Below are 15,973 nucleotides of genomic sequence, written 5' to 3' on the forward strand. Positions count from 1 at the left end.
TTTACATTTTTACACTGGAGCCAGACTGAAAAGTCCCCTTTTGAAGCCAGCAATCCCCACTTCCCTAGCTGAATTACTTTTGTCAACAGGGGGTCTGCATTGGCCAGGGCAGCTTCCTAGCTATTATATATTTCTGTCACCTGCCATTTGTTCCGAGATCTAGGTATTGTATTTTTTATGTGTCTTGGTGACCTCTTCTTGCTGCAGGTCAGGATGGGTGTAAATGTGTATAATTGGCAGTTGACTGGCATGAATGATATGCCTTATTCCTCACAACTAGAACAACATTAACAACCTAATGGCCTCCCAAATTATAGTGACCCCCCAGCTACACCCTTCATCTATTACTAAAGCATAGATACGGTTGTTTCCATCTGAGTTGATGCTGAGGAGGAGGTGACTTTGCTTTATGGATACGTGACGTTTTAATTTCCGATAACAAATGCAAAAATTTGTGTTAGTTTTGTTTTTCAGTTTTAGGACATGCTGTACAATGTGCAATACAGGGTAATATTGTGGTACCGTGATAGCCAGGACATGCTGTAGGAAGACCTGTTGGTACTGGTTTTAAAGGAAGGGGCTCCTTGGTAGCATGAATATGCATTACTCTGTATGGGATATGCTGTAAAAGCCAAATAGTTGGAGACTCCAAGTCCAAAGCAGAAATAAGACGTAATTTACCTTGAACTGAAACAGAGGTTTCATCTGAATGCTGATAATTGAGTAGGTGATGGTTGACCTGCTTTGTGCATTTGTATTTGCAACTCGATGTCATGTTGACATTCTCGATGTGTAATTCATCCTCAGAACCCCAGTCTTGTATAACTGCATTATTCCTGTAAAATATTGTCTGCTTTGCTGTATATCCAGGGTAATGTTGGCATCGAAGGATGAGGTCATCTCCTTCATAAACATTAGTAGGCGCCTGTAAGGTGACGAAGCCTAAGATGAAGGACAGTGTGTTTTTAGTAAAATCCACTTCAATACGAGATTGGACCATATTCAAAGACTGGTTTGGAAAACCCCTTTGGGTCATTTCAAGTTAATAAATTGTAACAAGTGTGCCTCTTAGATCTCATTTGGCCTACATAGCCCTCCATACAGAATAATGTGCCTCATATAGCCTTCCATATAGAATGATGGGTTCCACATATCCCTCCATACAGAATAATGGGCCCCACATAGTCCTCCATACAGAATAATGGCCCCACATAGCCCTCCATACAGAATAATGTGCCCCACATAGCCCTCCATACAGAATAATGGGCCCCACATAGTCCTCCATACAGAATAATGGGCCCCACATAGCCCTCCATACAGAATAATGGGTCCCACATAGCCCTCCATACAGAATAATGTGCCCCACATAGCCCTCCATACAGAATAATGGGCCCCACATAGCCCTCCATACAGAATAATGGGCCCCACATAGCCCTCCATACAGAATAATGGGCCCCACATAGCCCTCCATACAGAATAATGGGCCCCACATAGCCCTCCATACAGAATAATGGGCCCCACATAGCCCTCCATACAGAATAATGGCCCCACATAGCCCTCCATACAGAATAATGTGCCCCACATAGCCCTCCATACAGAATAATGGGCCCCACATAGCCCTCCATACAGAATAATGGACCCCACATAGCCCTCCATACAGAATAATGGGCCCCACATAGCCCTCCATACAGAATAATGGGCCCCACATAGTCCTCCATACAGAATAATGGGCCCCACATAGTCCTCCATACGGAATAATGTGCCCCACATAGCCCTCCATATAGAATGATGGGTTCCACATAGTCCTCCATACAGAATAATGGGCCCCACATAGTCCTCCATACAGAATAATGGGCCCCACATAGTCCTCCATACAGAATAATGGGCCCCACATAGTCCTCCTTACAGAATAATGGGCCCCACATAGCCCTCCATACAGAATAATGGGCCCCACATAGCCCTCCATACAGAATAATGGGCCCCACATAGCCCTCCATACAGAATAATGGGCCCCACATAGCCCTCCATACAGAATAATGGGCCCCACATAGCCCTCCATACAGAATAATGGGCCCCACATAGCCCTCCATACAGAATAATGGGCCCCACATAGTCCTCCATACAGAATAATGGCCCCACATAGCCCTCCATACAGAATAATGTGCCCCACATAGCCCTCCATACAGAATAATGGGCCCCACATAGTCCTCCATACAGAATAATGGGCCCCACATAGCCCTCCATACAGAATAATGGGTCCCACATAGCCCTCCATACAGAATAATGTGCCCCACATAGCCCTCCATACAGAATAATGGGCCCCACATAGCCCTCCATACAGAATAATGGGCCCCACATAGCCCTCCATACAGAATAATGGGCCCCACATAGCCCTCCATACAGAATAATGGGCCCCACATAGCCCTCCATACAGAATAATGGGCCCCACATAGCCCTCCATACAGAATAATGGCCCCACATAGCCCTCCATACAGAATAATGTGCCCCACATAGCCCTCCATACAGAATAATGGGCCCCACATAGCCCTCCATACAGAATAATGGACCCCACATAGCCCTCCATACAGAATAATGGGCCCCACATAGCCCTCCATACAGAATAATGGGCCCCACATAGTCCTCCATACAGAATAATGGGCCCCACATAGTCCTCCATACGGAATAATGTGCCCCACATAGCCCTCCATATAGAATGATGGGTTCCACATAGTCCTCCATACAGAATAATGGGCCCCACATAGTCCTCCATACAGAATAATGGGCCCCACATAGTCCTCCATACAGAATAATGGGCCCCACATAGTCCTCCTTACAGAATAATGGGCCCCACATAGCCCTCCATACAGAATAATGGGCCCCACATAGCCCTCCATACAGAATAATGGGCCCCACATAGCCCTCCATACAGAATAATGGGCCCCACATAGCCCTCCATACAGAATAATGGGCCCCACATAGCCCTCCATACAGAATAATGGGCCCCACATAGCCCTCCATACAGAATAATGGGCCCCACATAGCCCTCCATACAGAATAATGGACCCCACATAGCCCTCCATACAGAATAATGGGCCCCACATAGCCCTCCATACAGAATAATGGGCCCCACATAGTCCTCCATACAGATTAATGGGCCCCACATAGTCCTCCATACAGAATAATGTGCCCCACATAGTCCTCCATACAGAATAATGTGCCCCACATAGCCTTCCATATAGAATGATGGGTTCCACATATCCCTCCATACAGAATAATGGGCCCCACATAGTCCTCCATACAGAATAATGGCCCCACATAGCCCTCCATACAGAATAATGTGCCCCACATAGCCCTCCATACAGAATAATGGGCCCCACATAGCCCTCCATACAGAATAATGGACCCCACATAGCCCTCCATACAGAATAATGGGCCCCACATAGCCCTCCATACAGAATAATGGACCCCACATAGCCCTCCATACAGAATAATGGGCCCCACATAGCCCTCCATACAGAATAATGGGCCCCACATAGTCCTCCATACAGAATAATGGGCCCCACATAGTCCTCCATACAGAATAATGTGCCCCACATAGCCCTCCATACAGAATAATGTGCCCCACATAGCCCTCCATATAGAATGATGGGTTCCACATAGCCCTCCATACAGAATAATGGGCCCCACATAGTCCTCCATACAGAATAATGGGCCCCACATAGTCCTCCATACAGAATAATGGGCCCCACATAGTCCTCCATACAGATTAATGGGCCCCACATAGTCCTCCATACAGAATAATGTGCCCCACATAGTCCTCCATACAGAATAATGTGCCCCACATAGCCTTCCATATAGAATGATGGGTTCCACATATCCCTCCATACAGAATAATGGGCCCCACATAGTCCTCCATACAGAATAATGGCCCCACATAGCCCTCCATACAGAATAATGGGCCCCACATAGCCCTCCATACAGAATAATGGGCCCCACATAGCCCTCCATACAGAATAATGGACCCCACATAGCCCTCCATACAGAATAATGGGCCCCACATAGCCCTCCATACAGAATAATGGACCCCACATAGCCCTCCATACAGAATAATGGGCCCCACATAGCCCTCCATACAGAATAATGGGCCCCACATAGTCCTCCATACAGAATAATGGGCCCCACATAGTCCTCCATACAGAATAATGTGCCCCACATAGCCCTCCATACAGAATAATGTGCCCCACATAGCCCTCCATATAGAATGATGGGTTCCACATAGCCCTCCATACAGAATAATGGGCCCCACATAGTCCTCCATACAGAATATTGGGCCCCACATAGTCCTCCATACAGAATAATGGGCCCCACATAGCCCTCCATATAGAATGATGGGTTCCACATAGTCCTCCATACAGAATAATGGGCCCCACATAGCCCTCCATACAGAATAATGGGCCCCACATAGCCCTCCATACAGAATAATGAGCCCCACATAGTCCTCCATACAGAATAATGGGCCCCACATAGTCCTCCATACAGAATAATGGGCCCCACATAGTCCTCCATACAGAATAATGGCCCCACATAGCCCTCCATACAGAATAATGTGCCCCACATAGTCCTCCATACAGAATAATGGGCCCCACATAGTCCTCCATACAGAATAATGGGCCCCACATAGTCCTCCATACAGAATAATGGCCCCACATAGCCCTCAATACAGAATAATGGGCCCCACATAGTCCTCCATACAGAATAATGGGCCCCACATAGCCCTCCATACAGAATAATGGGCCCCACATAGCCCTCCCTACAGAATAATGTGCCCCACATAGCCCTCCATACAGAATAATGGGCCCTACATAGTCCTCCATACAGAATAATGGACCCCACATAGCCCTCCATACAGAATAATGTGCCCCACATAGTCCTCCATACAGAATAATGGGCCCCACATAGTCCTCCATACAGAATAATGGGCCCCACATAGTCCTCCATACAGAATAATGGCCCCACATAGCCCTCCATACAGAATAATGGGCCCCACATAGTCCTCCATACAGAATAATGGGCCCCACATAGCCCTCCATACAGAATAATGGGCCCCACATAGCCCTCCCTACAGAATAATGTGCCCCACATAGCCCTCCATACAGAATAATGGGCCCTACATAGTCCTCCATACAGAATAATGGGCCCCACATAGCCCTCCATACAGAATAATGGCCCCACATAGTCCTCCATACAGAATAATGGGCCCCACATAGTCTTCCTTACAGAATAATGGGCCCCACATAGCCCTCCATACAGAATAATGGGCCCCACATAGCCCTCCATACAGAATAATGTGCCCCACATAGTCCTCCATAAAGAATAATGGTCCCCAGATAGTCCACCTTACAGTATAATGTAGAGACAGAGACCCTGATTCCAATGATTCTTTCTTTGAGGTAAAACATTTTTTATTTTTTTTTATAAACAGACGGAAATGTTTTACCTCACAGAATGAATAAGCTGTGATCCCTCATTGTCCTGTCGGTAAACTCTTTTTTGCATCCTCCCCTGCTCAGGAGATGTGGTATAATCAGATTATGTCCCTCTATGGTCAGACACAGCCATTACACAGTACACAGCAGGGACACATATATAAGATTTCTTAGCACAGGAACATTTTTTTTAAACAAATCCAATTGCGAAAATTATTATTATTCCAAGATCTATTGATTAAAGGGGGTGACTCTGCTGACAGTTTCCCTTTTGAGCTTCAATTTTTGCAGAACGGAGGCAGCAATTTTTTTTATTAAAAATACGGGCGATTTTGAGCACACACTTTTCATTTTTAGAGTGCAATATACTGTTGTAGTGTCACTGACCATCATAGACTTCCAGTCTGGTAGAGTCGCTTCGGTCACTAGCACTCGTCTGGCATTGGTAGTTTCCACTGTCCGATGATAGTGCAGACTCTATGGAAAATGTTTTCTCGGAGTGGATCCAGTTATCGTCTTTAAACCAGTTATAAGTGACATCTCCTTGTACAGTGGAGTCCACATCACAGGTCATCTGGAGAGACTGTCCTGTGAAGATCTTATTCAAGTCTGGGTTAAAAGTCACCACCGGGCTGACCGCTGATCCTGTAAGGCAATAAGACAGCCATGTTACGGTCTTCATTATCATAAGACTGAATGGCATCCTACAATACTGCCACCTATAGATAAGAATGTTCTACCATAATAACTTATATGTTGTTTTACATCAATGGCCTGAAAACAAAACTGATTAGTTTCCTTTTATCATTTATCATTATTATTTTTCTTTTGTTTGTAATGAGAACATTTACAAGTTCCTCTTCATTAATATATACATTTAAAAAATAATACACTTACCTGCATTTTCCACTGTTAGTACTGCAAAATAAAAACAAAGTGCATTTTAATACTGCCCTTATGTACAGGAATATAACTACTATAATACTGCCCCCTATATACAAGAATATAACTACTATAATACTGCCCCTATGTACAAGAATATAACTACTATAATACTGCCCCCTATGTACAAGAATATAGCTCCTATAATGCTGCTCCTATATACAAGAATAAAGCTACTATAATACTGCTCCTATGTATAAGAATATAACTACTATAATACTGCCCTCTATGTACAAGGATATAACTACTATAATACTGTCTCTATGTACAAGAATATAACTACTATAATACTGCCCCCTATGTACAAGGATATAACTACTATAATACTGCCCCTATGTACAAGAATATAACTACTATAATACTGCCCTTATGTACAAGAATATAACTACTATAATATTGCCCCCTATATACAAGAATATAACTACTATAATACTGCCCTCTATGTACAAGGATATAACTACTATAATACTGCCCTCTATGTACAAGAATATAACTACTATAATACTGCCCTTATGTACAAGAATATAACTACTATAATATTGCCCCCTATATACAAGAATATAACTACTATAATACTGCCCTCTATGTACAAGGATATAACTACTATAATACTGCCCTCTATGTACAAGGATATAACTACTATAATACTGCCACTATGTACAAGAATATAACTACTATAATACTGCCCCTATGTACAAGAATATAACTACTGTAATACTGCTCCTATGTACAAGAATAAAACTACTATAATACTGCCCCCTATGTACAAGAATATAACTACTATAATACTGCTCCTATGTACAAGAATAAAATTACTATAATACTGCCCCCTATATACAAGAATATAACTACTATAATACTGTCTCTATGTACAAGAATATAACTACTATAATACTGCCCCCTATGTACAAGAATATAACTACTATAATACTGCTCCTATATACAAGAATAAAGCTACTATAATACTGCTCCTATGTATAAGAATATAACTACTATAATACTGCCCCTATGTACAAGAATAAAACTACTATAATACTGCCCCTATGTACAAGAATATAACTATAATACTGCTCCTATGTACAAGAATATAACTACTATAATACTGCCCCTATGTACAAGAATATAACTACTATAATACTGCCCCCTATGTACAAGAATATAACTACTATAATACTGCCCCCTATGTACAAGAATATAACTACTATAATACTGCCCCCTATGTACAAGAATATAACTACTATAATACTGCCCCCTATGTACAAGAATATAACTACTATAATACTGCCCCCTATGTACAAGAATATAACTACTATAATACTGCTCCCTATGTACAAGAATATAACTACTATAATACTGCCCCCTATGTACAAGAATATAACTACTATAATACTGCCCCCTATGTACAAGAATATAACTACTATAATACTGCCCCCTATGTACAAGAATATAACTACTATAATACTGCCCCCTATGTACAAGAATATAACTACTATAATACTGCCCCCTATGTACAAGAATATAACTACTATAATACTGCCCCCTATGTACAAGAATATAGCTACTATAATACTGCTCCTATGTACAAGAATATAACTACTATAATACTGCCCCCTATGTACAAGAATATAACTACTATAATACTGCCCCCTATGTACAAGAATATAACCACTATAATACTGCCCCCTATGCACAAGAATATAACTACTATAATACTGCCCCCTATGCACAAGAATATAACTACTATAATACTGCCCCCTATGTACAAGAATATAACTACTATAATACTGCTCCTATGTATAAGAATGTATCTGGTACTATTGATCAGGATGTGGTGCAATAAAGTACCCCTCTATATAGTAGTTGACGGAATAGGGGCTTCCACTTTCCCCACTTGTTCATCTTTAGCTTTGAGCAGTAGTATAAGTTATAGTATAAGTTGAGCAATCCTCTGTTTGCCCCTGGCAGTTCAAGCCCTAATGGTTCAACATATCCAGTAAAACACTAATCCTTTAGTAATCATCATTTTTAATAATCCTTGATCACTTTATAGCAGTTTAGTTAAATTGTTCGTAAAGCTAAAAAAGACAGGTACTTACATATAAGCATGAGCAATGATCTCACAAACATGGTGACTGCCATAGGCTTGTGTGGCGCAGCCTGTAGTAAAGAATAAAGCTGGAGTTTCGTGATATCCTTCAGTGTTTTGTTTTTTTCCAGAAAGGAGGGGTGTTTGCAGAGACAGAGCTCAGGGTTTTGTGAAGTAGCAGAGCAGGATAACCTTGAAGCAGGTCCAAGTTCCTAAGTTTCTATTCTGATGAAGCACCGTCCTCTTCATTGACTGCATGTGTTGTGCAGATGTCCTATCTGGCAAAAAAAAAGGGTCAAGTGTGTGATGCTCCTTATGAAAAACTTTCACTGAAAAATTTCCATGACACTGGTTCTAGGAATTGTATTGAAACTCTGAAAACGAAACTACCATAACTGATGTAAAAAAAAGAAAAACAAAACTAAGACAAATTCATGATGTCCCTTTTTTATGCTACCTTAATGTACATATTCGTGTTCGGTGCTGCTTCACCATCATAGGTTAAAAAGGTGTTGTGAATATAATACAATGCGTATGGGGTCCTTTACGACTAATGTAAGGAAGATTTCGACCCTCGTGATTGAGTTTTGTGGAGATCTGTGGCTGACAGAGGGAGAACCCTCCTCCTGTCAAACAGCTTTGATGTTGCAACACCTCAATCTTTTTCTGAGGCATTGACATACAAAGGGAAGAAATCAGAAGAAATCCCTTCCATGGTAGTCGGTCGTTTTGAGATGCCTCTTTTAAAGGTTTTTAGCTACTCAAGATCTTTTCTTGGCCTATCACTAAAGGCCACGTTACGGGCTACGATTTATCTAACGATCTCATGAGCGCTGTGACACGCCTAGATCGTTGTTACAATTTGCCGAGATCGTACATAGGTCGTTTAATAGCGGTCACACGTACACATCTCACAAACGATGCAACATCGTTCAGCGATATATTGTTTGACCAAGGCGGTCGTGTGGATGTTGTTCATCGTTGGCAGGTTGTCAGACGTAGCAATATGTCTGCTGCATTCCAAACGAGGAACAATATTTTGAAACTGAACGACGTGTCAACGATCAACTATTTTTAACCTATTTGCGATCGTTTGGAGTCACACGTAGGTGTCACACGCAACGGCGTCACTAACGATGACGGATGTGCGTCACGGAAACCGTGACCCCGACGACCTATCGTCAGATAAATTGTAGCGTGTAACGGTGCCTTTAGACTGGCATTGTCAGACAAGCCCTTCTAAATTCCCATGTGTCCACTTCAGTAAAATAACATCACTAACATAACTTATACTCACACATAGTTGGCATTACCTCTCCTGGGGCTTGTGTGACATTATGTCATGCTATCCCTAAGGACAATCAGCACTGGCTTTGCTCTCCCTTTCTTTAGACAAATCAAAACATCCAGAGGAAGTGAGAGGTGCGGCTGTCCTCTCACTTTTTCCAGATGTCCGTTACCTCCGTAGGAGAGAAGAGTGAAGCTATCACCCACAGGCCGCAGGGATTGCATGACATAATGTCACACAAGCCCCTGTTATGCTTGCCGGGCGAGCAGAGATGTTAGTGAACCCATTGGGCTGTAACACACAGGAAACCCAGAGGAGCTTGACTACGGACCTGAGCCTGGTCTTTTTTTTTTTTTTTTTTTCTTCCCAATTTTAAAGTTTTTATTTTTACACAAAAAAAAAAAAATGAAAGGTACAACACATACTCGCAGATGGCCCGGCAATACAACAAACATAATATCAGTACAATATTGTGAATTTAAACTTTCTCAGGTGACTATGAAGCAGAGTAGAACAGAAACAGAAAGAAGGCGAGATATAAAGAATAGAGAGGGATAGCAAATCGGTTTGTGAAATTGCTTTGAGATATCCTTAGAACTCCAGACTCTAAACACGAGAAGCCATCACCCGGGAGAAGAACCCAAAGGGCATTTCCACGGCGTAGACTCTGTCACTCATCCATCTCTATCTCAAGACAGACCGATACAGTGGGGAGGATATGAAAGCCTCCCAATGGAACCATTTGGCAGCAACATCAGCTTGATCTTGGTGAGATTGAGCCACTAGAGTTTCCATGCGGTGAATTAGAGAGATTTCTGTAAACCACTCTTCCAAAGTGGGGGGGATCAGTAGATCTCCAATGTCGAGGAATTATTGTTTTGGCTGCCTGTAATAAGTGCCACAGCAAGGATTTATTATAAGTGACCTTTGACATAGGAAACATGAACAGGAGCACCGCCTCCGAAGAGGCAGGCACTGATACATCCGTGATCGATTTTACCACCTTGAGTACCCCCTGCCAGAAGGCCTGCAGGATCAGGCATGGATCCCTCCTCCAGTCCACACTTCCAGCAGAGGATAGACACCCCTGAAACCACCTATGCAAGACCACAGGGACTCGATACCATCTGGAGACAATTTTACAGCTTGTCTCTTGGGCTTTAGTTGCCAATACAGATTTATGTGACAAAAAGAAACATTTCTCCCATTGTTCCTGCGTAAAGGTGGTACTGAGTTCAAGCTCCCATGCCTCGCAAAAGGAAGGAGGTGTCCCTCATCTCAAGTCACTCAGGAAACCGTATAATACTGATATTGAGTGTGCCAGTCCCTCAGAGGCAGTGCACAACTCCTCAAATCCCGGTAGAGAACGGCCCATGGTCGATCTGTTTGTGATTCTTAAGAAGAAGTGTTGAAGTTACTCAGATGCATGGCGGGCCAAAATCCTGAGCCTAGTCTTCTCCAGAGCTCCTGATGGTGAAGGTGTTATGCTGCAGGTATTGGTCCGGGTGCCACTTGAGAAGACTTGTGTTGCGTCAGCTCGCCCCAGGGATGCGGGAGCCAGAGTCACTGGTATAAGGATGCAGCAGCAGCTGGTCACAGTCTCTGGTATAGGTTGCGGCGGTAGCTGGTGACAGACTCCGTCCTGGATGGTTGGATGGAAGGCAGCCGCTAGTAACGATACTTCAAGACAGCAGGTATCGTGGAAGGTTGCCGGAGCAGCAACAGGTATAGGTATTGGCAGCAGCTCTCTGTAATACAAACAGGTTTAAGTAACAGAACTAGTACGATAATACAGCAGCACAGTGCTAGGGAACTTAGCTACAGCAATGAGTGTAAAGGCCACTTTACACGCAACAACATCGCTAACGAGATGTCATTGGGGTCACGGAATTCGTGACGCACATTCGGCCTCGTTAGCAACATCGTAGCGTGTGAAACGCACAAACAACTATCAAAATTACTTACCTTATCGTTGATCGTTGACGCATCGTTCTAATTCCAATTATCGTTGCTGCTGTAAGTACGATGTAGTTCGTCGTTCCTGCGGAAGCACACCGCTATGTGTGACACCGCAGGAACGAGGAACATCACCGTACCTGCGGCCGCCGGCAATGAGGAAGGAAGGAGGTGGGCGGGATGTTACGCCCGCTCATCTCCGCCCCTCTGCTTCTATTGGGCGGCCGCTTAGTGACGTTGTTGTGGCGCCGCACGAACCGCCCCCTTAGAAAGTAGACGGTTTGCCGGCCACAGTGACGTCGCCAGGCAGGTAAGTATGTGTGACCGTTCCTAGCGATCTTGTGCGCCACAGGCAGCGATTTGCCCGTGACGCACAACCGACGGGGGCGGGTGCTTTCGCTAGCGATGTCGCTGTGGGTAAAGTGGCCTCAAGACAAACTCATTGCCCAGGCAACTCTCAAAGGGCAGAGTTGCCTTAAATACTTGCAACCTCCCAGCTGACCTGGGAGGCACATCCGGGTTAGGAGGACGCTGGTCCTTTAAGAAAGTGGGTGTGGCTGCGGGCGCACCCTACAGGCAGAGGCCTGAAGCCTGTCAGGAGTCCAGACGCTCTGTGAGGCTGCAGCATGGGATGGGGACGGCTCCACCGTCGCAAGACGCCTGGACAGGTGAGGGAAACGACGTCCTTGATGGTGGAGGGGAACAGGAGCATGTGAGTACGCCGTCATGGTCGTTACAGCCCCAGGAGAGGAAGTGGCAACACTGCTGATATACCGCCAACATCTGAGCTGAGTGTTGGTCTTTTACATAGGGATTCCAAGTAGTGGATAACCCCACTAATGAATTTGGCACATTGTACTCCCCCGCTTACTTCAATAAGAGGTACATGCCACTAAATAAATTTGCCTCATCCTCTCAGTGGCATTTTCCTCCGTGCACCTCACCAGCAGCGACTGGAGAAACATTTCTGGTATAACTATTGATGAATTTGTCACCACGTACCGTTCCGCTCAGCTGGCTGGGACCTGTATGAATACAGTGTTTTATGTTAATACTTTGATCTATTGGGGCCCCATGTCTTAGAGTTTTTTTCTACCCCAGATGTTTGCAGCATGGAATTAACATTTTTCCATTTATCCAGACATAACCCAAACTCTCTCCTCTTATTGGTGTCTCCATCCCCTCTGAGGCTTCAACACAAAACCGAAAGTGTTGTAATGCAATGTCCATTGAGTGAAGACTGCAATTCCAGGACAGATATGGTTTATGTAAATGTCGTGGGCAGCGGGGTGCTACGCTCACCACACTCGGGTCCAGCGCTGCTCCAGCTGCTGCTCGGTGGCTCGAGCGGTGGGCCGGATCCGGGGACTCGAGCGGCGCTCTTCGCCCTTGAGTGAAAGGGGTTTTTTTTTTTGGTGCTTGGGATGTCGGTTTGTGACGCCACCCACGGTGTGTGGTGAGGTTGGGGCACCACCGCTGCTCTGTACGGGGATCCCGGGAGCGATGACAGGGAGCAACTGGGACGTTTCTGTTGCGGGCGGAGGAGGGGACGCTGCGCTCACCACGCTCGGGTCCCGCGCTGCTGCTTCGCTTGCTGCTCAGTGGTGGCTCGAGCGGTGGGCCAGATCCCGGGGACTCGAGCGGCGCTCCTCGCCCGTGAGTGAAAAGGGGAATGGTTTTGGGGATTTATTGTCTGTGACGCCACCCACGGTTTGTGGTGAGGTTGGGACACCACCGCTTCTCTGGACGGGGATCCCGGGAGCGATGACAGGGTGCAGCTTGGATGTTGTTTTTCCCCTCCGGGTTGGTTGTCCCGGGGCCCGGTGAGGGAGGAATAGCAGGCGGGTTACGCGGCCTGGTGAGGTGCAGGGTCGCGGGGGCAGCGCGGTGCCGCACGGCACGGTGGTACTCAGCCAATGATGAATGCAAAGTCTCCGGTAAAACAAACGGCTGGATGGACGGGTCCCACAGACGGCTGCGGTGGTTCTTCTCCCGGTAGGTTGGCGGTGACTGCCTTTCCCTGCACCTGTGTGATGTTCTCGGTTCTGGTGGCTTCCCACCGGTAACCCGCTCCCCAGCTTGGATGGAGGCTGAGGGAACCCCTTTTGCCCGCAGGCTCTGGCACTGGGAACTGTAGCCTTGGCGGTGACTGTATTTCCCTTCACGGTTTGAGCTGTTGCCTTCAATCGGGTCTTGACTGCTGGGAAACCTCGGAGGTTCCCTTCGCTAACGGATTTGACCGGTTTTACGGCGACTCCTAGCCTGGTCGGGGTCCGTAAGCCCTGCCGAGTGGTGCTGGCTTCTCTTTGCTCCCCGATCCGGTACCGGCGGGCCACCGCCCGACCCCGGTCCTTACGGTTCACGTCAATCAGCCCCTCCTGCAGACGGTCACCACCGTCTGCCAACCTTGCTGTATGTGCCCGGGCCACGCACCCGGACACGGTCAGTCTGCTCCACTACCACTTCACTTCTTCACTCCTCAAACTCTCTACTTCAACTCCTCACTTCAACTCCTCCTTTTCCCGCCTCCAGTACTGTGAACCCCTCGGTGGGTGGGGCCAACCGCCTGGCTCCACCCCCTGGTGTGGACATCAGCCCCTGGAGGGAGGCAACAAGGATTTTTGTTTGACCTAGATGTGCCTAGCCGGGGTGTGGGGTGTGTTGTTGTAGTACCTGTGACGTCCTGGCTTGTCCATGGCGCCACATTTCTCTCCCCTCCGTGGGTAGGGGGATTTTGGTAGTCCCGGGGCCCGGAGTTGTTGTCTGTTTGGTGGGTTGCGGGGCTTGGCCAGGTGCAGGGTCGCGGGGCAGCGCAGTGCCAGACGGAACGGTGGTACTTACTCAGCCAGTAATGCACACGGAGTCTCTGGTAAAACAAATGGCTGGATGGACGAGTCCCACAGACGGCTGCAACGGTTACTCCCGGTAGGCTGGCGGTAACTGTCTCTCCAGTGTTATGTTCTCGGCCCCGATGGCTTCCCATCGGTAACCCGCTCCCCTGCGGTATGTTGGCTAAGGGAGCCCCTTATTGCCCGCAGGCTCTGGCCCTGGGAGCTCTAACTCTGGCGGTAGCTTTATCTCCCTCACGGTTTGGACGGTTGCCTTCAGTCGGGTCTTTATTGCTGGGAAACCCCGGAGGTTCCCGTCGCTGATGGATTTGACCGGTTTTACGGCGACTCCTAGCCTGGTCGGGGTCCGTAGGCCCTGCCGGATGGTACTGGCTTCTCTTCGCTCCCCGATCCGGTACCGGCGGGCTGCCGCCCGTCCCCGGTCCTTACGGTTGTGCGTTAATCAGCCTCTCCTGCAGACGGTCACCACCGTCTGCCAACCTTGCTGTTTTTGTGCCCAGGCCACGGACCTGGATACGGCCAGTCAGTTCCTCTACTACTATTTCCCTCCTCTCGCTCTACACTCCAAAACTGCACTGCTCTCTTCCTTTTCCCGCCTCCAGGACTGTGAACTCCTTGGTGGGTGGAGCCAACAGCCTGGCTCCGCCCCACCTGGTGTGGACATCAGCCCCTAGAGGGAGTCAACAAGGATTTGTGTCTGACTTAGATGTTCCTAACCGGGGTGTGGGATGCGTTGCTGCAGTACCTGTGACGTCCTGGCTTGTCCAGGGCGCCACATAAACGAGAAGTGGAGAAAGGGGAATAAGCTATTACTACTTTTTCTCATTTGTCTGCAGTGCGTGCACAGCATAAGCATAAAATATGAACAAAAGTAAGTGCCCCCTTCACATTTCTTCTGCAAGAGCTTTTCTGAGCTCCCATTCAACATCTACATACATTAACATGGCATTGGTTGCTCCTTTTCTCCAGCTCTTCTGGGAAGGTTTTCTCCAATATTTTGTAGTCTTCAGTGGAAATTTTCTTCCATTCATTCAGAAGAACATTTGTGAAGTTGGAGGAGAGGGCTGGGCTCACAATCTCTGATATAAGGTGCATGTGGTTGAGGTCAGTGCTTTGTGCTGGTTATATCCTTGCTCCCCAAAATCCCACAACCTTGGACCCTGTCCACTGGGCACAGTCATAAAGGTTAAAAATGGCTTTCCCAAAACTGTTCTTACAAAATTGGAAGCTACAATTTTCATGTGCTGAATACTGAAGCACTAAGATTTTCCTTCAATTTGACTAAGGGATCTGGGCCTAGCCGTGACAATAAGCAAAATAGCATTATCTCCCCCTGCACCAAAAGCCAATATAATGTAGTCGGTGG

The 15,973-nt window shown here is 46.4% G+C and overlaps 2 protein-coding genes across 5 annotated transcripts in view; one reads left to right on the forward strand and one right to left on the reverse strand.

Annotated features, from left to right (window-relative positions):
* The window catches only part of LOC142258181 (Fc receptor-like protein 3), a 29,527-nt gene extending 20,751 nt beyond the window's left edge, over positions 1–8,776 (reverse strand). For all 4 annotated transcript variants that reach the window (XM_075330686.1, XM_075330685.1, XM_075330683.1 and 1 more), the window contains exons 1-4: positions 8,525–8,776; positions 6,384–6,404; positions 5,874–6,131; positions 682–942 (exon numbers count right to left, since the gene is read on the reverse strand). In XM_075330686.1, coding sequence (XP_075186801.1) covers positions 682–942; positions 5,874–6,131; positions 6,384–6,404; positions 8,525–8,567 — 583 coding nt within the window. In that variant the 5' untranslated portion in view covers positions 8,568–8,776. The remainder of the gene's footprint in view (positions 1–681; positions 943–5,873; positions 6,132–6,383; positions 6,405–8,524) is intronic.
* Positions 1–15,973, forward strand: part of LOC142258174 (methyltransferase-like protein 25B) — an 89,362-nt gene that overhangs the window by 65,708 nt on the left and 7,681 nt on the right. The window lies entirely within an intron of this gene.

The sequence above is a fragment of the Anomaloglossus baeobatrachus genome, chromosome 12 (assembly GCF_048569485.1).
Source record: "Anomaloglossus baeobatrachus isolate aAnoBae1 chromosome 12, aAnoBae1.hap1, whole genome shotgun sequence".
NCBI lineage: Eukaryota > Metazoa > Chordata > Amphibia > Anura > Aromobatidae > Anomaloglossus > Anomaloglossus baeobatrachus.